General features: G+C 40.0%; 4 protein-coding genes across 9 annotated transcripts; 1 reads left to right on the forward strand and 3 right to left on the reverse strand.

The window, feature by feature from the left end:
* Positions 1 to 6: 6 nt before the first annotated feature.
* Positions 7 to 3,450, reverse strand: LOC132707399 (zinc finger protein 852-like). 3 transcript variants are annotated; one of them, XM_060679245.1, is made up of 8 exons: positions 3,229 to 3,450; positions 2,491 to 2,786; positions 2,343 to 2,435; positions 1,171 to 1,523; positions 966 to 1,108; positions 401 to 633; positions 190 to 348; positions 7 to 137 (listed from the first exon to the last, which is right to left on the reverse strand). In XM_060679245.1, the coding sequence occupies exons 1-8, from the start codon at positions 3,270 to 3,272 to the stop codon at positions 58 to 60; spliced, it is 1,401 nt and encodes a 466-aa protein (XP_060535228.1). In that variant the 5' UTR covers positions 3,273 to 3,450; the 3' UTR covers positions 7 to 57. The 3 variants fall into 3 exon arrangements, with proteins under 3 accessions (XP_060535228.1, XP_060535229.1, XP_060535227.1); XM_060679246.1 differs by having other exon boundaries at positions 18 to 348; positions 1,171 to 1,280; positions 1,341 to 1,523; XM_060679244.1 differs by having other exon boundaries at positions 18 to 348.
* A 183-nt stretch (positions 3,451 to 3,633) lies between these two features.
* On the forward strand, positions 3,634 to 8,056 carry LOC132707548 (probable RNA helicase armi). 4 transcript variants are annotated; one of them, XM_060679445.1, is made up of 6 exons: positions 3,655 to 3,904; positions 3,961 to 5,695; positions 6,183 to 6,571; positions 6,740 to 6,937; positions 7,073 to 7,563; positions 7,620 to 8,056. In XM_060679445.1, exons 1-6 carry the CDS (start codon positions 3,790 to 3,792, stop codon positions 7,944 to 7,946), a joined length of 3,255 nt encoding a protein of 1,084 aa, XP_060535428.1. In that variant the 5' UTR covers positions 3,655 to 3,789; the 3' UTR covers positions 7,947 to 8,056. The 4 variants fall into 4 exon arrangements, with proteins under 4 accessions (XP_060535426.1, XP_060535429.1, XP_060535428.1 ...); XM_060679447.1 differs by lacking the exon at positions 3,655 to 3,904 and having other exon boundaries at positions 4,353 to 4,484; positions 4,583 to 5,695; positions 7,620 to 8,055; XM_060679443.1 differs by having other exon boundaries at positions 3,634 to 5,695.
* A 3,820-nt stretch (positions 8,057 to 11,876) lies between these two features.
* LOC132707734 (polygalacturonase-like) lies at positions 11,877 to 13,256 on the reverse strand. The gene is made up of 3 exons (XM_060679663.1): positions 12,750 to 13,256; positions 12,375 to 12,696; positions 11,877 to 12,119 (listed from the first exon to the last, which is right to left on the reverse strand). Exons 1-3 carry the CDS (start codon positions 13,254 to 13,256, stop codon positions 11,917 to 11,919), a joined length of 1,032 nt encoding a protein of 343 aa, XP_060535646.1. The 3' UTR covers positions 11,877 to 11,916.
* A 1,228-nt stretch (positions 13,257 to 14,484) lies between these two features.
* LOC132707735 (polygalacturonase-like) lies at positions 14,485 to 15,764 on the reverse strand. The gene is made up of 4 exons (XM_060679664.1): positions 15,575 to 15,764; positions 15,273 to 15,517; positions 14,941 to 15,193; positions 14,485 to 14,690 (listed from the first exon to the last, which is right to left on the reverse strand). The coding sequence occupies exons 1-4, from the start codon at positions 15,762 to 15,764 to the stop codon at positions 14,485 to 14,487; spliced, it is 894 nt and encodes a 297-aa protein (XP_060535647.1).
* Between the last annotated feature and the right edge of the window lie 8,761 nt (positions 15,765 to 24,525).

Below are 24,525 nucleotides of genomic sequence, written 5' to 3' on the forward strand. Positions count from 1 at the left end.
GATATTGAACGCTTTATTAAGCAAACTGGGATGAACAATGGACAAAATATAACTAAGTTAACAAGTAACAGAATCTAGAAATATAAAATCGGCGTTTTCAATGTTGACGTTCCCGCAAGGATTGACCGGTTCGCACACTAAAATAAAGAACGTACACTATTGGCAGTGTCATTACCTGGTAACTCTTACCAGGTAACTCGCTACTGCCAGCGTCCTCGTTCAAAATCTTAACTGAATTAAGGGAGTCGTGTGGCATCGAGCCCGGCACCCCAGTAAGAAAATCAGTCTCACCCTTTTGTATAACCGTGGCCACGACCGGCAACTTAATTTGAACCACTGTACCGGTACCTAGAGTTAACGAGACACGTGAACCAATTCAAATTGATCGGGCACCCACCACCTTGGTCCTCTTGGTCGGCCTCGACTTTGGGCGTTACCGATATCTGACCGTACTCTTCGAGGTCCTCTTCGGTCGCCGGCACCAGCATTTGCTTGTCGCCAGCCGGAAGGACCCGGACCAGTACCGGAATACCCGATAACGGTCGCAACAACGCGAATGGTGTCCGATTAGATTCCAGCGCGCGACGCATGGCTTCCGTTTGGATCGGATCCACGAAAATAGTATGGGATTGACTTGGTGGGAAGGGAAAAATGATCGATTGGGAGGTGGTTCTTTATTACTGTCCCTAACATAGAGTCCGCGCATTTGTAATTCCATGTCCTCTTGGTTACAGTTTTTTACCATTCCTCACGCAGGAACCACTTTTATCGAGAAATTTTTTGGAAAATATAAACGACCTCGACCTTTTCTCACATCCAGAGCTAAACTCGATAGCAACTAAAACTTTATTTAGTACCTCATTAACTTAACTTGTGCAAAAGGAGCCAACCAACCCTGCCAGCTCGATGTTAGGGACAGTACGATGGAAAAGTAATGACAGAACAAGGAACCAAAAGCGGCGTACTTGAAGGCAGAACTTCCACTGGAAGGCAGTGGAGTCAGCCCGTGCTGACGTTGTTCGTGGTGTCTCAGGTTGATACGTTTGGAGAACTCCTCGCCGCAGACCTTGCACTCGTATTTGGGTATGACGTTATCCTGGTGGTGGACCTAACAGAAAAACCCCGCGCATATTTAAACAGAGTAGCGCGAAAGGTGGGATTGCGGGATACCTTGAACTTGTGACACATCAAATTCGACATTTGGTTGAACCCCTTCGAACATACGTCGCACTTGTAAGGTCGCTCGTTGGTATGAGTGAAGATGTGATTGCGGAGGTTACCTGAGTTACGCAGGATATGGTTTATATGTGCACGGAAAAGGTGTCGAAGCCCTTTTTTACCCTTTTGGTGGAACGACTTGTTGCACAGATGGCATCGGTGAGGTTTCTGGCCGGTGTGAGTTTTGCGATGCGAAATCAGGGTTGACACCCTGTTGAAGTTTTTGTGGCATATTTCGCAGACATAAGGGCGGGCGGATGAGTGAATGGCCCGGTGCTGGGATAAGGTGCACATCTGTCGGAAGGCTAAAAACCACGCGCTTGTTAACGGAAAAAGTGATGTTATGTGCATTCGGTGAAGATTTTCGAAGGAGGCTCAAAACTTAGGTATAAATACCTTCAAAATTGTTACTCAAAATCATAAAGAATCCTTTAATGTAATGCCCAATTTTACTAGGATGGAAACGTGGAGAGGTAAAGCTTAGCTTAGGTAAAGCTGGTAATACTGTTCTTTTCGCAGAATTTTGTATTGGTAGATGTCCCTCAAAATGAATAACAATAGGAAAACACTTAGAAAATAACAGCTGTTGATGAAAAATCTTCCTAAGTTATTTTTTAGTAATTTTATTTAGTTTTCGTTTACTATTTAAAACATAATTTATAAAAATTATATTTTAAAATAATTTTATTATTAAAATAATTACGCAAACTTATAATCTTCTCATCGTCTAAATCACTTTGAAATTTCCCAAAATAATATTTTAGACATTTTTTTTTAAATGTCAATTTAAAAAGATAATATGTGATAAAATTTTTATCTAAACTTATTAATAAAAAAAATAAAAAGCCATAAAGGAAATAATTCTCCTTATTGAAATTACTAAATATCTGCAAAGTTGGGGAGATTTTGGAGGAGCAGTGAAAACTGTTTTGGTTAGTGGGACTATACCTATTATTATGTATTACTATAATTATTATAGATACATTGTTGGAATAAATAAGCGCTGAAACAATGGCCATTTACATGCGACGTAAATAAACACGAAAACCCGATAAACAAAACGATTAGATATGATACAGAGTGCGCAATATAAAAATACGTCAATTATTTTTCCCAACACTTACATTTTCCGCAGGTGAGACAATGGAATTTGCGCTCATCCGTGTGGGTAGGCAAGTGCCTCATCAGGGTGTATTGATGCCCGAATTGTTTGCCACCTGTAAGGAATTATTTAAAAGGAAAGGGCTCCCACATCTTGGGCGATATACCCACAAATTCCGCATTCGAAGACTTTAGAAGGTTTGCCGTTCGCCAAATGCGAGCCGCCACTGCTTTTGTTTGATTTCGATCCCGTCGGATCGGATCGGACCAACAAGTTGGCTGGGGTCGGCGTTGTCGGAAACGAACCATGATCTGATGGTAGTTCCAGCGGGTTGTCGTGATATACGATGGTACTGGGATTGTCTTCAAACTGCTGAAGAATCTGCAGTTCCTCATTCGGATCCGACAAGCTCTCGTATTGCGAAAATAGCAGGATATCGTTATCAATTATCTCGTCCTTGATAATTCTGCAAATTATATTCGCGTAATCACCACTATTCCATAGAACAACGGCACGGATCGCGCGACCGCCACGCCATCTGGCCTACACTTCTAAAGCTATGTAACTATAATTCGAAATTTGAATTTAAAAAGCAAATGGGTAAAATTCTTAATTTTTGTAATGCAGACAATACCGTACAAATAAAACAAAAATGCCGTGTAACAGCTATCGATTGCGACAGAAGTTCTCCAAAATTAACCGTATTAACCGTTCGGTGTTTTAAATGGAGGCTGCGATTTTCGATGTTGTTTAAAAGTTGCCATAACTAGCGTTAATTCTAAATACGAGTGCCGAAAAAGGTAAACTTTTAAATGATGTCAACCAAATGTCAAAAATTGCTGTGACTGACGTATCAGAAAAAAAAATGAAAAAATGCGAAAACAATGAATAAAATATCTGAAACTCACCCGTCCGAGCAAGGCTCGGCGATCAAACTTTGCAAATTGTTCATCGTCCACAGAAAGGTGTTCGAAACGTCCGAAACAACTCGTTGTCTAACGTATTTTCAAGAAACGTTACAGATTAACATTGATAATTTATTACTAACGAAATTTCCGTTGCCAACATAACAGTTTTACAATGGCGTTTTATATATTTATCGTATATGAGGCGTCCATGATATTAGACATAAAAACCTGAGGTCCGGCCTTGTTACTATTTATTTAGTATATATAAATAAATGGATTAGTCAATTTTTAAATTTTAACAACGGTTCTCGCTGCTAGCGCCATCTATACACACTTGCGCAAAACTTACCAGTTACTGCAAACCCTTAGATATTTTGCCGATATTACAGAAATCTTTTCAATGAATGCAAATGAATTAACCTCTAGAAACATAAATATTTTTATTAAATAACTTATTCGTTAATGATTTTGTGTTTAACATGTTAAGTTATGTGTTGTCATTTTTTAGGCGATCGTCAGAACTGAATTTATCTTTAGAACAATGCCGCGAAATTGTAGAAAATGAAAAAACTTGGGAGGCCCCATCTGAAGGCCCCATTAACGATGTTTCCGGGAGCCGAGACGAATACGCGTTATCCACAAGAATTGGTAAAATCACGGGCCGAAACGAAGACAAGTACATTATCGACGACGTGTATGAATTTGATCCAAACAAAGTCGAATACTCTGTAGGTTCGGAAGTCACCTATCAAATGATAGTGGAGGACCAAAAAATATGTATATACAATGTTAGCTTAAACTGCGACGACTGGAATGTGGCCCAGGCGAAAGAATCGACGTGGGGCACGCGTATAATAGTGTGCAAAGTTGACAAACGAGAGGAACGACTTCTTTATTTATCTCCAGGTGATGTCAAAATCGATCTAAACAAAATTTCGATAGATTTCTTGCCCGTCACGGGCGACTGGCTCGAGCTCGACGTCAAACACGAAGTGAACGAGCTCGCGATCGACTTGAGCGGAAATATTTTAGAGGTTAACAGAATTTCACCAGTGCGGGCTCATATGGAAAAAGCTACAGTCACATCTTGGGATCCTACGACGAGTTCAGGTATCTTAACAAGGCGTATATTTTTCAATCGAGATTCGTTATCGTGCGGTTACGTCCCTGTTGTCGGGGACAAGGTGGTCGCTGAAGTAATCGAGAGCGCTCAAGACGAATGCATATGGCGAGCTTCAAAATTAATACCGGAGTATGTGAGTAAGAGGTTAGATAAAATCGATTCGGACTCGTGGAAAATCGAAAAAACCCATCCCGATATCGAGATCGACGACGTTAGTTTAAATTTTTCTAGGTTAAACGTTTCTGAACGATTTAAGGTTAGATTAATAAATAACGCGACCTTGACATTGACCTTGATCGGTGGCGAGTTTAGTAATGCAAAGGGACAATGCAAAATTTTGAGCGGATTTCCCCCAGATGTCGATATTTTACCGCGGGAATCCTACGAGTTGGAATGCGAGTGCAAGGCGCGCAATATGGGCAAATCCAATGAATTTTTGGTCATTTATTTTAAGGATTTTCAGGTTAGTAAATGGGTAGAAATAAATGTGGAGCCTGATAAGACCTTAGACAACGGCTACTATCAAAACAGATCTCAAAACTTTAGAAATAACTACAATTCCAATAATCAATTTATTCGGGGCCAACGAAACAGTACCGTTAGGTTTAAAGCAGTCAGAGTACCAGATTACCCGGTGTCCAAAAAATTGCTCGACCTGGTCGTTAGATGTCGCGATCTACACGACAAAATTGGCCTCGTCGAGGAACTGAAAGCGACTAAGCGATCTCTATTCAGCGACCTAACCCCAATTAACTACGAGGACAAGTTCCACGGCCTCCTGCATTTGGACGAGATCGAAAATTTGATTTGCATACGCAACTACGACCGAGACTTGGCCTGTTTTATAAGGAACGGCGAGTATTTGATGCTCGAAATCGAAAATTTGTCGGAAAAACGGCCCTCCATAGTTTTGGGGGATAGAATTATAGCAAGCGACCCTTTACGACAGTCCAAAGAAGACTACGAGGGTAACGTGTTCAAGGTGGGAGCGCGACACGTTTATTTAAAATTCTCCGCCCTATTTCACGAAAGCTACAACGGTGAAGATTATTCGGTAAGGGTTGTTCCCGGACGATCGGCCTATAGAAGGCAACACCATGCAGTGTTCTTGGTAGCAAGAAATTTGGGCAAGGAGTGGCTTTTCCCCTCGAAAGTCGTCGAAAAGGACTTCCAAGTGCGGTTTGCTTATAAAAGGTACTCGAGAGTAGTGCAGAGTGTCCGGAGGTTGGGTCCGAAGGAACTCTACCAAATAGTGGCCGAAGAAAACAGACAGAAAAGGTTGCAGAACTCGTTGGGTGAGGAGGAAGAGGGTAATGATGGTTGCGATCTTCCAAAATTAGAATGGTATGTGATGCGTTGTAAGCTATTTGTAAGTTTCTGGAAATTATTAATTATTTCTAAGAAAATAATTCCATTTAGAAAACTTCAAAAACTGTAGGAACAATTTGGGTTATAATTTTGCTTGTTTTGGTAGTTTTTACCGTCGTTTAATGGGAAAAAATATTGTTGCTAGTTTTTCATTGTTCAGACTTATTACCGAGATACCGATATCTGTTTGAGGTTAGAATTCAAGGTTCTGTTTAGTAAAAGGATCTCTTATTGAATTCCTGCCTGTTTATGGTTTTTAATTTCTATTTCTTCCCAGCTGGATATTTTTGACGATCCAAATCTTAAAAGAACGTAGAGTAAACTTTCTTATCTAGACTTAGGCTGTATCACTAATATAACGTCATGAGTCAGTAAGGACAGCTCAATAAATTTTTATTTTTCGTCAAAATCGAAACAAATTAATGTATACAACGATCAGGATTGGCATGCGTGCCCTCTGCAGGTTCAATCCGCACCTTAACTCCAAGCAAAAAGACGCGGTGATCAATATCCTCAAAGGTGTCGCCCGGCCTCTGCCGTACATCATATTTGGCCCCCCCGGTACCGGAAAAACCGTTACCGTGATAGAGTCGATCCTCCAGTTGATAAGGTTCGTTCCGGAGGCGAGACTCTTGGTCACGGCTCCGTCCAACAGCGCCGCCGATCTGATAGCGCTGAGGCTGATCGATTCCGGAATCCTCAAACCGGGTAACTTGGTCCGCCTGGTCTCTGTCAATTACGCCACAGGGGACAGCATACCTGCCAGACTCGTACCTTATTGCGCCACGGCCAGTTACGCGAAAGAGGGCACCGCCGACGTCAATAACGTGATGGAGAACGGCATGATTTGCGGTACGAATGCGGGAAAAGTGACGTCACCATCTACCGATCGTTCCCACTAACTCGGAAATCCGAGGAAAAGTAAATTAGTGGGAACGCCTCTATCCTCGAGAGGTGCGACGTCACGGAATCCCTATTTAACGCGTCGCAAAACAATTGGCCGACCGTCGCGTACTTCAGATTGCAGCAGGGCGGTGCTCGGTAGACACAAGATCACCGTGTCTACGTGCTCGTCGGCCGGCGCCCTATACGCGATGGGTTTTCCCCGGGGACACTTCACTCACATCGTCGTCGACGAGGCGGGGCAAGCGGCCGAACCGGAAGTGATGATACCGCTCTCGTTTCTGGACAAATGGAACGGACAGGTGATTTTGGCAGGTGAGGCGACATTTTGGACCTGTACTTTCACTCCAATGCTGAAATTTTACCGCTTTTGGACGTGGCAAAATCGAAAGCTTGGTGTTAGTCTGGATCGTTTTGGTCGACGGTACTATTCGGTGTCTCTGTGTGAAGGTGATCCGATGCAATTAGGACCGGTGGTCCTCTCGAAAATCGCCGAGGAATGCGGACTCGGCGAGTCCTTCCTGGAGCGATTGACAAACAGGTTTCCCTACGCGAGGGACGCCGAAGGGTTTCCCGACTCAGGGGGTTACGACCCGAGGCTCGTTACCAAATTGCTGTACAATTACCGCTCGCTGGAGGTCATCTTGGAGCTGTTCAGCTCGATTTTTTATCACGGCGAGCTTATACCCACGGTTTCCGACAAACATAGCGACGAGGCGAAGCTTTTGGCTTCTTTAAGGGAGATCCTTCCCGAAAGGGAAGACGAGGCGGTGCCCGCGTTGGTCTTTCACGGCGTCGACGGCGAGAATTACCAAACTGCAGACTCTCCGTCGTGGTACAACCCCCACGAAGTCGCCCAAGTGTTTTATTACGTCAATGAATTGTATAGGTTAGGTTGCGAGCCCGCCCAGCTGGGCGTCATCACGCCTTACACCAAACAGGTCATGCCGGAGTAAGCCCAACGTTTTCCGATTGAAAGCGATGTTATCCGTTGCAGGTGAAAGAGATCAAGTCGGTGCTGAAGGAGGCGGAGTTTACCTTGCCGAAAGTGGGTACCGTGGAAGACTTTCAAGGCCAGGAGTTCGACGTCGTTATATTGTCTACAGTTAGGTCGTCTAGAGATTATGTAGCGAGCGACGTGGAGCACAGTTTGGGTTTCGTTTCCAGCCCTCGGCGCCTGAACGTCGCGATATCGAGGTCGAAGGCGTTGCTCGTCATCGTCGGCAATCCTAATTTGTTGTGCTACGATACCTATTGGCGGACAGTGATAGCTCACTGCGTGAGCTTGGGTGCTTACACCGGCTGTGATTTGAATGTGACGTGATACAGGAGTGAACAGTTTTTGGAATACTATTGATGTACTTTTTGATATATGATTTTTTTTATTAAATGCTCTCGAATGATTCATTTTATTACCTCGCGTATGGCACCATGGCACCAATATTGCAGTGGTGTAGTAATATTAACTTTGTTACAAATTTAGTTGCTCTATTTTCGAATAAACGAGTTTTGATTAATGAGAAATTCGTCGTATAGTGCATAACGTGACCCAAGAATTGAGGGGCTAGCAAAACCTTCAGTAGAAAGTCGAACATATAACCATAAAATTCATGCCTTCCAAATGGATCCTTACCTAAGCCTAAGACTAAGAAACTAACCAAAACCGGCCATATCGGCCATATGCAAATGCAAATGTGAAAAGTGAAAGGGCAAAAGATTCTGAACTAAGGCTTTCACAAAATAAAAAATCGAAATCATTTTGATGTGTTTAGTCAAAAACCAACTAAACAAATCTAATATAGGATATGCTGGTATCACGTGGCTTTAAGAACCATTGGGGGTACAAAAATTTTTTCGGAGACTAACTGGCTCTATAAAAGTTTGTGAATTTGTTAACGTTACCGGTCGCATAGTCGTAACGTAAATGTGAGAGAGTAATGAACTCGAATACTCTCTTACGATGTTGGGGCGGGTATACCTGTACGACAATTTCATTGGTATTCCACGCTAGGCAAAATAGCTGAGTGACGAGCAACACTAGAAACATAACTTTGAAGATCAAGGACATTACCGTGGGAATCTGAAACGTGTGCAGCTTGATGAGGTATCATCCCAGGTAGCAGAGGCTCGTCCAAACGACGTCATTAAATAGTCACTAAATGACGAAAATGATGTTATGTATGACGTCAACAGAACGTGAGTTTGACCTACTCGTGTCTCAAACGAATGATGTCGTTTAAATGACGTCTTTTTTACCTCAATTTTTGCCAGGGACGTATTTTTTGCGTCAATTTAAAGTCAGATTTTGGTCTTTACTGTTTAAAGAGTGGGGAAACTGGAAAGTAAATCACGCAGAAGCTGCCGCATATAGGTAATGAATAAAGGTGAGCGTTTCTTTTAAAGAAATTAATAATGGCGCATCTTTCATTTGATTTTTTCACTAAAATTAAAATTTTTCATTTTGACTCACCCTGTACAAACGATTCAAATTAACTTCCAAGACAAGTATAGGATAAATGACATGGCATTTTAGATTAAAAAATGGCCACAGACACTCAGTATAGACCATAACAACCCTACATTGAGTTATTTAGTACTCGCAATGCCAATGGTGTTCAAAAATCTCTATTGGCTCGAGAGTTTTGGGCATGAATCGTGTAGCAAACAAAAGGACCGTCGAAAGAGCATCGCTCAAGAGCTGTTTAACGACGTCAATGATGATTCTGTAATTCTCTAAGGGGGGTGGGGGGGAGAGAATTATTTTGATTAATAAATTAAATAAATAAAAAAGATCCTACGTCTTTTATTGATCGCAACCTTAAATCTGTTATTAAGGCTTCTTCTCTATCAGACTCCGTGAAAAAAACTGTCATCCCCCATGACTCTAAAATTCGTCGTCTCTACGGACTCCCAAAGATCCACAAACCAGGATTACCCCTTCGACTTATTGTCACACCATTGGTTCTCCAACATAATCTCTAACACAATATTTAGCTTCCTTATACCCCTTACAGCGAAAACTCCCAGTTTTGTACTTAATTTTACCAACGAAAAATCCGAGAGTCTATAGAAATCTATAAACAACCTAATAATCTTAACCGCGACTCGGGTCTCTACCTGTCACCAATATGGCCAACAGTCATCCGAGACGGTGTTTATGCCCGAACAATATCAGAGTAAAATGCGAGCCAGTTTCAGGCAAGCTTTGCAGAAGCCAACACGATGATTGGCGAAACGTCAGCAACTTCGACTCAGCAAAAACAGATGCTGGAATAATCCAGAAGTTTTTTAAAAAGTACTTAGAGTTGATGTTCCCGCCACACAGTAGATCAATACTATTTGATGATGAATACTTTACGTCAATAATCCACTCATTTTCTTAAGTTCAATTCTGAAAAACCTTGGTTAACTGGACATCTGTTCGATGAAATAAATCATAAGAGAGCTCTGTAGCGTAGATTTAAGGCCTCCGGCTCTGCTTCCGATTATGTTTTGCACAGAAGAGTTTCTAATAGTTTATCCTTGGAGATTAGAGACGCGAAGTCAGTATTCGAAAATCTTTTCCTGTTATTAGAGATACCTCGGGAGAGAGGTCTCCTATAACCAGGACTTCATTTGAAATGAATTTGCCTCATATTTTACTAGTGTCTTTGCTGATGAACCAGCTGACCTACCGTCTCACTATGAGGGTAAAAATAAATCTAGATTTATTAGAAGACATTTAATTTGACCAAGAGGACGTGAAAAAAAGTCTGAGTTATAAGAATATTCTGCACCCGGACCTGATGGAATTTCCATTAAAATCTTAAATGCGCGTGCAGAGCCTATTTATATTATTTTGACAAAATCTTTGGACTCTGCCACGCTCTCGATCCAGTGGTTATCAGCAAATGCAACACCGATTTATAAAAAGGGTGATAAGCCTATCAGCCTATTATATGTAAAGTTCTAGAACGCCTTATAGTAAATCAACTGTTACCGTTTTTGATCATATTTTGCCATATTTTACCTACATCGCAGCACGGCTTTGTTCCCGGCAGATCAGTCATATCAAATACATACTTGAATCACTGGACATTATCTCTTGACTGGTGGATATTATCTACCTCGACTTCAGCAAAGCTTTCGACAAAGTACCAAATCAAACTTGAAAAGGTCGGACCGGGGGGTAAACTGCGAGAGTGGATAGCGGCGTTTTTAAGCCAACGGTCGTTCAGAGTTCGAATTGGTAACGCTTTTTCACTGCCACAAAACGTGCCTAGTGGTGTTCCCCAGGGATCGGTGCTGGGGCCAGTGCTATTCTTAGTGTATACCGTGGATTTGCTCTCCAGCATTGATTCTCATGTGAGCGCTTATGCTGATGACACTAAATTATTTGAAAATTCTTCAACAAATGCGTACGTAATGCAGAGAGACTTGAATACTATTTCCAAGTGGTGTTCAACTTGGCTGTTGCCGCTGAATGCTCAAAAGTGCTCTGTGCTGCATGTTGGCAAGAGAAATCCCGGTTTGAATTATTATGTCAATGGAAACTTTGTGTCAAGTGTCGATTCTCAGATGGACCTAGATGTGACAGATGTGAAGGACTTTTAAAAATCCTAGTAATCCTGGAGTTTGCTTCCCGAGTCTGGAACTCATGGCTATTGCGCCACTGTGATGTTCTGGAAAGAGTGCAACGAGCCGCTGGCCATTTCAACTTAGACATACACCTTACGATGACAGACTCAAATACTTAGTCTGCAACATTAAGTCAGCATCGGCTGGTTAAAATGTGTAGGTTTGCGCAGTACCAATTTCCATCTGACATGCTCTTTGTGATCTTAAGCAATGATGAACGCCTACGTGGTCATCCAGGTCACATCGCCTGCATTTTATAAGTAACAAGACTTTCAATTATTGGAACAGTTTACCCCCAGATGTTGTGCGTGCTCCGAACTTGTCTGGATTTAAACGTCGCTTGGACAGTGTATTGTTTCACAGAAATAACTAAATACTTATTATATGTATAAGATTCTCATGCTACTAACTATCAATGTGCACAGGTTCTCCTCTACACTTTATTCTTTGTAATAATAATAATAATAATAATAATAATAATAATATAAGATAATATATAACCGAATCACCCACCCCCTATTGGTAGACAATAAAACAATCTGTCTTTGCTTTTAAAAGCTGTTTTATTTATCACCTTGCGAAGCCTCTTGCATATAACTTTCACTATTATTTGTCATAGCAATTAAAGGTTGTAAAACAACATAAGCATTATAAAACACTTAAAACAAATTTTATAATCAATCGCCTCCATCACCCCAGTTCCACGTGACCGTGCATCCAGCTTTTTCGCAGATGATTTGCGAATCCATTATCGAGCTTGTTCCAGCCATGCGAGCGACAACAGATTTCATTGACGGGTTTCTGATGAGGGTGTTGTGTATGGATTCTTCGCCCTGCCCCATATTATTCCGTGCCATGCTGATGCCGAAATTGTTTATACCTGAAATAAAAGCAAAGTATTTATTCGAATTGATATAAGATCACACAGATCAGAGTGAGACGATCATGAGAGATGAATTATGAATAAAGTTATCGATGGTTCGGAGAGGAAATATTTGGAGTAGGGAACATGAGCTTCGACTGTTGGTTCCATCCCTTGATAATTAGAAAGGATCTCCTTTATTAACTCTTATAACTAGTTATATAAGAGTGAAAATGTTGATGATCTGATGTTGTGCCCTACCTAAAAGCTTACCTTGGACGGTAATGTTGGAGTAAGAAATGTTAGTGGTTGACCCGTGACCATCATTCTGGCTGGTCTTGACTTGGATACCATTGACTGAGTTTAAAATCACAGAATCCTCGACAGTTACGTCTGCCTCCGTGTTCTCACTGATCGAAATATTCGCGAACCCAACTGAGAAGCTCAAACTGTCATCAGCTTCACAGACCAAGTCTTGAAATGTGTTATTAGCCCCCTCATTAACCACGACGCAATCGCCCTGGTTCTTGAAGACCGAATTTTTTATGATTACGTTGACGCAATTCGTCATATTGAACCCGACAATATTGACATCCTGAAACATATGAGTCTGGCGTTTCTGTGGCAAGTAAGACTGCGCGAACTTACCTCGCCAGCTTCAGACACATCGACCGTGAAGTCGTCCAGTACCACTTCGTTGCAGCTAACGACGGACACACAACTGATGGGGCAGTTAAGGAGATTGATCCCGCTAAATGTGGAGTTCTGTGCGTCAGTGATGGTGAGGAAGTTGGGCTTCGCCGATGCGCTACTACTGCCCGCACCGTCCCAATAAAGTTGGCCCTGGCCGTCGAATACGTGACCTGCCACACCTCCGACCGTGAGCTGGTCGCCTGTGATTCTCACCAAGGGTCCCATCCAGTTCGACACATTGAACACTACTTGACCCTGGAAAGTTAATGTCGTGCCGGTCTGCAGGTCTAGTTCCAGCGACTCTCCACCAGGGACCGTGAGATCTTGAACTACGATGTCGGTGCAGTTTGCCACTACGTCTTGTACTTGAGAGAATTGGGTTAGGGTGCAGTCAGCAGCGCTGACTATAACTGCCGGCGATAGGACGAATACTAATAGTTCTATCACTGGTGGTGGCAACATCGTGGTGAATGACTTACGGTTTTGAATCTTCGTCTTTTTATAAATACCGAAAACACTCGATTCAACACTCAAGAATGAGATAACAAGTCTGCCGCATCATAGCCGAAAAAACTTAATTTCATAATACTCGCAACATTTTGCTATTACTTAAACAAAAAATATATCACACACTCGAATCCGATAATGGAAGGGGGACACGTGGCCGGTGGCATTTCATGGCCAACAATTAGTAAACGAAACTAATTTGGAACTTTGATTAAAGCTTAGCTCCCACAGCAGATATTAGAAAGCAATTGCATATATGCGCAACATAAATAGTAAAAATATATTTTTTCTAACAAGAACAAATGGTTATAGAAATAATATAGTATGCAACACATCTCTTCGGTCACTCGCTGACTAATCATTCACTTCGTTCGAGTCAAAATAAACTCGTGACTAAAATTTATCAATATATTTTATTTTTTCTCACTGCAGTTTCCCAAATTATGGTATGTATATAATAGGTCATCTTGCCAGCAACCGCTTGCAATTATTTTTACGATGAATATGGTTTTATAACAAAAACAAAGAATTTGCATATATGGCTAAAACTGTAGGTTATGGTAAATATAACTAATTTTTCAAAAAATGTTTTTCAGGTATCCAATTTATTAAGCTTAATTATGTGTCTCGGTTTAGTATTCTAGGTTTTCTCAGTGTATATTTATACGAAATTATTTCTCTCAGTTCGATAATGTTCATACGTATAAAATCAAGGTCAGCAAAACTGAATACCAAAGATACATACAAGTTTATGGGTTCTCTTTTCTCTGTCACGGTTGCATCGCTAGACTTTTTAATTGCATACAGTCCAATGCATAGCACCGCTAATCGCCCAGCATCAATATACAATAGTAATTGAATTACAACATAGCGGATATTTATTTAGATCGCGCACTTTGAGACGAGTCTCTAGAGATATAGTTAAGGGCAGAAAAACTGTTTGGAGAACCCTGCTCTATAATGTTTATAACCGTATTTGATAAACCATTCGTCATTAATTTTAAAGCCTTTATGGAATTTGTCTATAACCTTTACAAAATTAGTATTCGTAGTGTAGTCTAGTGTAGTATAATATAGTGTAGTATTGTCACAGAAAATAAAAATTTTGTGGAGCAACAATGTAAGTATTATAAAACACGTAAAACATGGTCATATTAAAAGTATTTGAAGCAACAACTGATTATCAATGATTGCCTACACCACCATCCCAGTTCCACGTAATCGTGCATCCAGAGGAGCATTTGACATTCACATCCATTATCGAACTTGTTCCAGCCATAATACTTGTCACAGAGTTTCTTTTAAGTTTTTTGATCGGGATATTATCTGCGGGTTCCACGCCGTTATCCGCATTGTTCCGTTCGATGTTGATGCCAAAATTGGTTATACCTGAGACGAAAGCAAAGTATGTATTGCAGTTGGCCAGAATAATGAGAGCCTGGAATGGACTTGGTTCTTCCTTTGATAAGTTATTTCATTTTCGATCGAAAAGAGACAATCTACTACTCATTTTTGTATATGTTAAATAAACAATAAACAATGTCAGTGACTTATGGTAGATTCTATTAACCATGTTTCAATCTGTTAAATTAAGATTACTATGAATTATATAAGAGCATTTTTTCTTACCAAAACTTACCTTGGAGGGTTATGTTGGAGTAAACAATGTTAGTGATGGAGCCCTGTATGCCTGGGATGTTCTTGATACGAAGCCCACTTTTCGAGTTTAAGATCGCGGAATTCTCGACAGTTACGTTTCCACCCGTGTTATTCTGACTGATCGAAATGTTCCCGAATCCAAACAAGAAGCTTAAACCTTCACCAGCCTCACAGACCAACTCCTGTAAGGTGTAATTTCCTCCCTGATTAACAACGACGCAATCGCCCTGGTTCTTGAAGATCGAATTTTTGATGACAACGTTGGCAGAATTCGTCATATTGAAACTGCCATGTAAGCCTGCGCGAACTTACCTCGCTTACTGCAGACGCGTCGACGGTGAATTCGTCCAGCACCACATCGTTAGAGCTAACAACGGATACGCAACTGATGGGGCAGTCGAGAATGTTGATTCTGCTGAAGGTGGAGTTTTGTACCTCGGCAATGGAGAGGAACTCGGGCTTCGCCGAAAGGCTACCACCACCTTGGCCGTCAAAATAAAATTTACCTCGGCCGTCGATCACGTGACCAGCCAAACCTTCGACCTTGAGCTGGTCGCCTTTGATTCAGTTCGACACATTGAAGACTATTTGACCCTGGAAAGTTAATGTTGTGCCGGTCTGCAGGTCTAGTTCCAGTGACTCTCCGCCAGGGACCGTGAGATCTTGGACTACGATGTCGGTGCAGTTGGAAACTATATCTTGTACTTGAGATAATTCGGTTAGGGTGGAGTCAGCAGCGCTAGCTGGAGCTGCTGGTGATAGCATGAATACTAATAGCACTATTTCGCGTGTTTTCAACATCATGGTGGATAACCTGCGGTTTTGAAGGTTCGTCTTTTTATAGGTGGCAAAAACACTCCATCAATACTTAAGAATAGAGATAAGAGGTCTGCCTTATCGTATCCATAAAGACTTATTTCTAGGACACTCAGATACGCAGCAAATGGCTATTACTTCAATAAAAAAATATCAAAACACTCAAACCCGATTGTGGCAGGAGGACACGTGTCTGATGGCAATTGGTGGCTGTTAATTAATGAACGATGTCGAAAAATTAAATAAATTTAGAAAGAAATGTTAGCTTCCTATTACAAATATTGTTATTTTACTGAAGGATTAAAATAAAGAGATTGCTGAAATGATACATTTATTTCACACAAGTCCACTAACTTTCTCTCACATATTTATCTTGTGGTATGTGTTTCAGAAAATCAAGCGCATTGGCGTACACCTATTGCGGAATGTGTCGACTAGCTGAAGGAATAAACAATTTTAAAATAAAATAGATATTAGAAATGTGGTTTCATTGAGCTCCAAATTTTTCCAAAAATTCACTTTTATAATCCATCCGGTTTGGAGAAGTCTTTTCAAGCATTCTCCGAAAATGTTTGCGTTTCTGTGCTTGAAAAGAAATAACAAGTACGGTAGACGGCATTTGACTCACCATTTTATTTAATAAAGAGTTTACCAAACGTGTTGCATACTATACTTTTTCTACGACCGTCACGAAGTAATTACAATTTAACAAATTAAAAATAACAGATTATCGGATTACTAGATTTGGTGCCATTAAAACAAAATCGTTATCAGTTGCGATCGGTTCTGCTATTGTTGTCTCTGTGTACGTTAGGCAGAGAGAGATGTATTATTGGATATGTCATCTAAACAACAGAACGAACACAATTTTAAAACGTAATATTGTTTTTCTACTCCCATCTGTAAGATATCTAATTACACACCGATTTCGCGTGCGGAAAGCGTCACTTTACCACGTCATTTCGGAGATTTTCGAGATGTTACCGCACGGGTGGGAGCAATCGGATGTTTTCGGAGATGTTTCCCAAGCTTTGAATTTTGACGTTTGTCAATTCTGACGGTCATGTCAGTGATTGTATCCGTGTTGTTTTGCAAAAATGTACCCAAAAACTAACGGTCATAGAAAAAGTACAGTATGCAACACGTTCGGTAAACTTTTTAAGTCATTCGTTTATTAAACACTCGCTCGTGTCAAATAAATTCGTGAGTCAAATGCCGTTTACCGTACTTGTTGCATAATATACTATTATCATCCAAGAATAGGGCTTTTAAGTGCACTAAATTTTTAAGATCGAATCGCTCCTGAATGTTCCATTCCCGTTGCTGCGAAGGAGCTGAAACAGAGCAGTGTTCTACGTGTTCGACTCGCTCTTCACAATATGTAGAACTGTATTTCAAAGTAAATAAAAAGTCTTCTCGTTCTCTGTGCCTTAGCTGGGAACCAAATAATCTCTTTTTCTAGTTGCACTTTATTGCACAACACAGTGCGTTCTGAAAAGCGCTGAACTACATATAATACAGAACTTAGGATATCCTTAAAACAGAAGATTCTGACAGCCGATAAATTTTTTAAATAATTTTGGAATGTCCAAGTAGACTAAGCGAGATGAGAGCCATGGGGTGACCAAGGCAAGCCAGCCATTAATAAGGCACGGTTCAATACCGAGATACGAATAGTTCATTAATATTTTTGACGTCGCTCATTAACCGCCATCAAACATGTGTCTTTATTACAAAATATATCAGTGTTTCATATATTTCTATATCTGTTGAAGAGTGATCTGGACTTAAGTGTTTTTGGATATGATGCCGCAGGCGTCTTATCTTGTTCTCGAGTTTCGTGTGTTTCGAGTGTTTTGCACACCTATAAAAGAGGAACATCCCAAATCGTATGTTATCCTTCGAGATGTTGACACCACGCGTAATAGTACTATTAGTATTCGTCCTATCGCCAGCAGCTCCAGCTAGGGCCGCTGACTGCACCCTAACCCAGTTCTCTCAAGTACAAGACGTAGTTTCCAATTGCACCGACATCGTAGTTCAAGATCTCACGGTCCCTGGCGGAGAGTCGCTAGAACTAGACCTACAGACCGGCACAACATTAACTTTCCAGGGTCAAATAGTTTTCAATGTGTCGAACGGGACGGGACCCGTGGTAAGAATCAAAGGCGACCAGCTCAAGGTCGAAGGTTTGGCAGGTCACGTGATCAATGGGCAAGGCAAATTTTATTGGGACAGTGAGGGTGGGAACAGGGGTTTGGCAAAACCCAATTTCCTCTTCATCAGTGACGTACAGAACTCCACCTTCAACGGGATCAATCTCCTCAACTGCCCCTTCCGTTACGTATCCGTCGTTAATTCCAGCAACGTGGCGCTGGAAAACTTCACCGTCGACGTGTCTGAAGCTAATGGGGTGAGTTCGAGCAAGCTTACATAGTAGACTTACATCGCCAGTCCGATGCTTTTCAGGAAGGAGTAAACATTGTCGGTGACGAATGGCACCAATGTACTCATTAAAAATTCGGTAGTGAAGAACCAGGACGATTGCCTCGTTGTTAATCAGGGGGCCAATTATATCTTGCAAGACTTCGTTTGTGAGGCTGGTGATGGTTTGAGTTTCTCTATTGGGTTTGGATAGATTTCGATTAGCCAGAATAACACGGATGGAAACGTGACTGTCCAGAATTCCGCGATCTTAAATTCGGAAGATGGGATTCGCCTCAAGACCATCCCAAACATACAGGGCACGACCATTGATATTGTTTACTCCAACATTAGCATCCAAGGTAAGCTTGTAGTAAAAACTTATCAATCATCATTCTTCTGGATATCAAATAAATAATTTGCTTTCATCTCAGGTTTAAACAATTTCGGTTTGATCATCGATCGGAGCAATACAGATAACAGCGCGGAACGCAGACTCAACATTCCCATCAAAAAACTTAGAAAGGAGTCTGCGACTAATATCAGGGCAGGAGTAAGTTTAGTAATGGACGTGGGGGTCACATGCTCCTCGGGATGCGAACTCCAGTCGAGCTTTGGTGGTGATGCAGGCGATGAAGATTAACCTTGAGTCATCCTCATACTACAAGAGATATAAAGATTTGAACGACAAATATGGCGATTTCCGATTGGATTTTTTCAAATATGTCGCGCACCCTGTATGTAAGACCGTAATTATTATAAAACTATCTATAATTTTTGCAAAAAGCAGTATCAATATTAGTTTTCTGGCCCCAAAAAAATTGTACATGTTATAGAATAATTAACATTAAAAATTTAAAATTTGTTAGTAAACTTCTGCAATTTTATATCTGCTTTATTTTTAAGCGTGCCTGACATTGAGACCGTATATATTGTGGTCCTTCTTCTATTGAACTATATTAATAAGTCGATTAAAATGAATACCGTTGGCCACATACAATTAAATAATACCTAACTATGGGTATATGTGCAAAAACCAACTTCTCTGAAATATCAAGTTCCGACGCAGCAACAGAGCCATTTATAAATTGCATTCCCTATAATTGTTCCCTTAATGTACATTTGAAACTTTAATTGCCCCGTTTCGGTATAATAAAAAACTTTGATGAGGCTGATGCTACACGTCATGCTTCGCACTGGCAGCTGGAGACTCCCCGTGTTCAAATCTAACCACTTCGAACACTTCGGAGCGCAAGCATTGAAGATGCAAAGTGAGATTTTGGCGAAACGTCTGCAGGATTCTAGTCGGAGTTCAACAAGCGAAAGGATGATATCCCGGAATATAGTGTCATCACATTTTTCCATCCGTGAATCAATACGTGAAAATATATATATATATATATATATATATATATATATATATATATATATATATATATATATATATATATATATATATATATATATATATATATATATATATATATATATATATATATATATATCAATGCCACATGCTGGTGGTATATGGAGACATCCAAAGAAGATGTTCTTATGCTTTAGGTTAATCCTAACAAAATATGCTCCACAGTTGTAGTGTCTACTGGAAGAAGAGATGGTTCATATTAAGTTCTGATGGCAATTAAAACACATCCACCACGTTATTTCTCACTTGTATTCTTATTCCAGAATCCAAAATTCCTGGGGCAAGCCCATTTCCGATGAAATCACATCATACTCCAATGCAGCGGTAAAAATCTTTAAGATTTGTTTGCAATTCCCGTACATTCTGATAGAAAAGGGCCACCTTTGTGGATGAGGTCCAGTACAGAAGAGGACGCTGCATCATATCATCAATATCACTTTGAACCGCCGCAATTCTAACTCTCTAACTTTCAATTCTCACGTGCTTAGCTCATTGGTGTACCATAATATCGTTAAGAGTCATTTTAATCTTACTTTTCTCATGCATAAGCAAGTCAATCACACATCTCTATTATTGGTATTTGTCTTATTTAATATACTGTTATTGACGGTCGTCGAAATTAGCACGGAGTCTGTCCGTCCAACTGATGCCGAACCACCTGCAGCTCCAACTGACAAACGTTTAACCTCACTTCTATTGCAGAATTTGCACTCCCAATTGTGAGATCTTGTTTTGTTGTGCATAGCACAAATTTTATCGAATTTCGCCGTAGGAAGACCTTATGCACCCACGAACAACGCTTATTGCACTAGATTGCGGTTGGATTAGTTTTAATAGCACGATTGCCATAACAGCATACTCGTTCGCCATTCTGAATCAATAAAGAAACTATTTTATGTCTTGTAGGTTATTTATATATTCTAACCAAATAAATGCGCTTTAGATTCATTATGATTATATTTATTAGGTAAGAAAACAATGAAAATTCAATCAGATATTGTCCACACAGATCCAATTTAGCGTTTCTGCTTAGTCGGCAGACGTCTGGGGGACCTCTTCATAGGAGATGGTAGTTTAAAATCGCTACTCGCTGTATCCTTATCAAAACATGCTGGTCTAATATAATCGATATGGATGCATATAAACTTATCATTTCTCAGAATCTCGTAGGTGTACATCACCTTTAGTGCCTACATAGTGGAACTCTAGACTGTCGCGATATCTTTGTCCCTTATGTTTGAATCGAAGCAATTATTTTCAAAATTGGTAGGTTCTAGAGACGAAGGCAAAATCCAGTCCTATATTTGCAATTGCTTTTCCATCGACGTTCCTGTACGCTTTGGTTTTAACCCAACGAGTGAAGACATCTTCCACCGCCAAAATATACTGATGACCCTTCTTCGATGTCGGATAGGGACCTAAAACATCAACGCTAATTACCTCCCATGGTTTGGCAGGAGTATGTCTTGATCGAAGAACAAACCCGCCATTTCCCGATATATTCACCCGTAGTTTTCTTCATGTTCTTCTAATAGTACTTTTGGTCCATCGCTCTGACTGTGTCGTCTCTTCATGGATGTGCGGCTGCTGGTAGATCATGGTGAAAGATGACCTCGTTGACACATTCTGGGGAAACAACTAATTTATTATTGGAGGAATGAATTTTCCATAGTAAATCGTCTTCGATGATAGGATGACGAGCAAAGTTCTGCTCACTGCAGGATCTTGCTCCAGAATTCAAAATTCAATTCAACTTGGAAATTTGTTGCAGAATATCATTCGGCGGAGTTTGATATTTAGAAACATAAGTAGTAGACCACGGTTTGTCGTGAGTTGATTAATACATGTAGAATGGTTTTCATACATAGGGATACAAAGACTTTCTTCCATGTCGTAATCAATACCATGGAATTTTTGTGTATACCGAAATAACAGGGCAGGAAGTTCATTGTTTTTCCCAGGTACAGCGATCATCGAGTGAATTTTGTTTTTGCTTCTTTGTTCTTATCCAGCCATAATAAAGATCTGTTGTCTGCATGAAGTAAAAACGGTTTGTCCTGTAGATAATGCCTGAAGCGCTTAATATACCAAACAATGCTCAAGCATTCTTTTTCGTTAATATGATAGTGTGTCTCAGTGTTTGTAAAAGTAGCACTCGCATATAAAATAACTTTTTTTTTTCTAAATTTTCTCCCTCTTGATGCAAAACACACCCCATTCCTATATCACTAGCATCAGTTTGAAGTATAAGTTCTTTATTCAAATCTAGCCTATGTAAAATCAAATGTTTAGCAACCTCTGATTTAATATTCTCGAAAGCAATATGTTATTCGACGTCCCATTATAAATCGCATGTTCTTCCTTAGGATTCGGGTAGAGGAATCGTTAATTCAGGCATATTAGGTACATACTCCCTTAACCAATTACATGTTTCCAGAAATTATTATAATTGTTTCTTCGTCTTAGGTCTAGGGTGTTTGTTTTGTGGTCTATTGGTTTCGTTGTAAACGTGGTGTCCGAGACAATCCAGTTTTTCCAACTCAATTTTGCATTTCGATGCTGAGAGATGAAGATTATGCAGTCTCAAATGTTCCAGGACCAAACATATATGTCGGAGCCGTGAGATGAAATTTTGGAGGTAAAATATAGGTACGAATAATGTTGACTGCTGATCCAGAATCAATTAAAGCGCTGTAAGTAGTTATTTTCAATTTTTATTGTTAGACCAGGCAGTAAAGAGTTGGCTTGCTTGATGTGATTAATCGTTAACGGTTTTATATCCGAGAGAAAAAATGAGGCCTCGTGCTCTCCCTTGGACATTGGATCTACGTTGTAAGAGGATTGTAATTGTGGTTGGTTGTGTGTGAACCAACTGTTCTCTGCTCGTTTTCCTGGTTCTGTTCCCCATGATATGGATTTTGTGGGCAACCTTTGTGAAACGGCAAAGCATTACAACATCTGTCTATGAAGGAAGATTCACTACCATTAACCCGACTAGAATGATTCCTTTGAGTGGTATTATGATCGTGAAACACAGGGGGAATATAATTATTTTGCGTTACCTCTTGGAAATCACTTTCTACTTGGGTAGCAATTTTCTGAAATGGTTGGTACCAGCCGCGGAAAAGTTCAACATTACTGGAAATGAAAACATCAACAGAATTATATTGTCCTTCCGTAACTTTCTGTATAATTTGGAGTTTGCCCGAGCTATAGCACTTGTAAAATCAAATTTATATGAAAATCTAGTCTGGAACCCGGCATAACTTAAGTAAAATGACTGATATGGTTCTACCTAATTCAGTGCTGGACTCCGAAATCGAGCTATCGCAAAATTAACCTTATCGTAGTTTTCTACAATATCATAACGCGAAAAATACTGCTCCAAGTGCTTCAAAAATAAACCGGGATCTTCATAATTACAACCGTAAACAGATATTAAGATGCAGGATATTCGTTCTTATTTGTGGTAGCAGATAAAAATTAGGAAGACATACCTTTAATAACTTCTTCTGTGGTTATTGACATATATGTGTTGTATTCATAAGTCCTAGACGGTAAGAATGGGTTCGATGTTGAAAAGGAACTCCTGGTGTTATCCTCCAATTTTGGTGATGAAATCTTTCATATCTGACCAATTGAATAATTTGTTAACACTCCACTATTATTTTATATTTACCACACAGAATTCCAGGAACTCTCGCGACATGCAGAAATAGCTAGTAGGGTATGAGTCTCTTACCATTTTAATTGCGCCCCATGCTCCTCGTATGGGTATATCGAGAACTGCTAATCAAACAAAAATTTCTTCTCAAGAATATTATTTCAAACCACCTTTCATTGCGGATTCCTTCGAAAAATCCTGCATGGAGAGTCCCAAAAAACCCAAAAGTCACCAAAAGACAAACCATCGTCCTAACCTTATATCATGAAAATCCCTAGTTGCCTGCCCTCTGGCGTTAGTTTCAAATTAATTCTACAACACAGTTTCGATAAGGCACGATTCAACTTACTGGCTATTTACTGCATATGCTTACTGCATCCAACATAAGCTGTATTTTACAAATCGTATCCCATATTGTTAATTCATTTTTTATTTTTATCTCTTTTCACCTAGTTCAGAAGCAGTAAATAGTCATGACTTGCGCGACCTAACATGAATGTATTGGTTTATCAGCACAGGAAGGTATTTTTATTTTAGTAGCGTCGACATCTTAGAAAATTTAAACTCCTTTGCTCTCTGCTTTGCTTGCTTCAGATGATATCACAGGCTCAAACTATTCTGAGAACTAATTTTATTTTATATGTATTTATTATTTATTATTTATATAAATACAATTATACAATTATATTTGATGTTTCAATTTCGTTACTACTACCCTACTAAAATCGTTAATATCTAGTATTACTACAGTCATGACCATTCATAGCGTGTCGAACTATACCGCCTTTCACTGATTTATAGGTTAGAAAAAAGATATCCAAATGGGATTTGGCTATCATTTAATTTAATTGAGAACATTATTCCTATTTAAGGAGCCTTTTTCGGCAACTCCAAGTTTGAGAAAATGCTTTCAGTCATCGGCGTTTATTTCCTAAAATATTCAAACAGGAAGCAAAAACCATTTAAAATTCAGGAATGCGATTATGCTCCCTGCGATTCTAGAAACTGAAAAATAATTTCCAGGATTTTCTCTTGGCCGCTTTAGTTATCATTTTATGTGTGTGTAAATGGATAACAAAATAAAATAAATATTGACCGGGGTAGTACAACAAGCAAGCACTGAGTAGAAAGAATTTTGCAATTAAACCAATGCCAACCAATGAGAGTGGGATAAATATTCCGTACTTAATGAGACTTTACAAGTCTACGGCAATGCTGTTTATGTTGCGATAAAA

The sequence above is a fragment of the Cylas formicarius genome, unplaced genomic scaffold, assembly GCF_029955315.1.
Source record: "Cylas formicarius isolate icCylForm1 unplaced genomic scaffold, icCylForm1.1 PGA_scaffold_9__14_contigs__length_23061073, whole genome shotgun sequence".
NCBI lineage: Eukaryota > Metazoa > Arthropoda > Insecta > Coleoptera > Brentidae > Cylas > Cylas formicarius.

Coding starts and splice junctions, on each gene's coding strand:
- LOC132707399 (XM_060679244.1), bottom strand. CDS start 3,272: ATGAACAATTTGCAAAGTTTGATCGCCGAGCCTTGCTCGGACGG. Junction 2,787..3,228: donor GCCGAGCCTTGCTCGGACGG/GTGAGTTTCAGA, acceptor TATAATTTGCAG/AATTATCAAGGACGAGATAA. Junction 349..400: donor GGCCGACCAAGAGGACCAAG/GTGGTGGGTGCC, acceptor CGTTAACTCTAG/GTACCGGTACAGTGGTTCAA.
- LOC132707548 (XM_060679443.1), top strand. CDS start 3,708: ATGTTAAGTTATGTGTTGTCATTTTTTAGGCGATCGTCAGAACTGAAT. Junction 5,696..6,182: donor GATCTTCCAAAATTAGAATG/GTATGTGATGCG, acceptor TGCCCTCTGCAG/GTTCAATCCGCACCTTAACT. Junction 6,572..6,739: donor GGAGAACGGCATGATTTGCG/GTACGAATGCGG, acceptor CGCGTACTTCAG/ATTGCAGCAGGGCGGTGCTC.
- LOC132707734 (XM_060679663.1), bottom strand. CDS start 13,256: ATGTTGCCACCACCAGTGATAGAACTATTAGTATTCGTCCTATCGCCG. Junction 12,697..12,749: donor ATGTGTCTGAAGCTGGCGAG/GTAAGTTCGCGC, acceptor CATATGTTTCAG/GATGTCAATATTGTCGGGTT. Junction 12,120..12,374: donor CTCCAACATTACCGTCCAAG/GTAAGCTTTTAG, acceptor CTTTTATTTCAG/GTATAAACAATTTCGGCATC.
- LOC132707735 (XM_060679664.1), bottom strand. CDS start 15,764: ATGATGTTGAAAACACGCGAAATAGTGCTATTAGTATTCATGCTATCA. Junction 15,518..15,574: donor GGAACTAGACCTGCAGACCG/GCACAACATTAA, acceptor ACTGAATCAAAG/GCGACCAGCTCAAGGTCGAA. Junction 14,691..14,940: donor CTCCAACATAACCCTCCAAG/GTAAGTTTTGGT, acceptor CTTTCGTCTCAG/GTATAACCAATTTTGGCATC.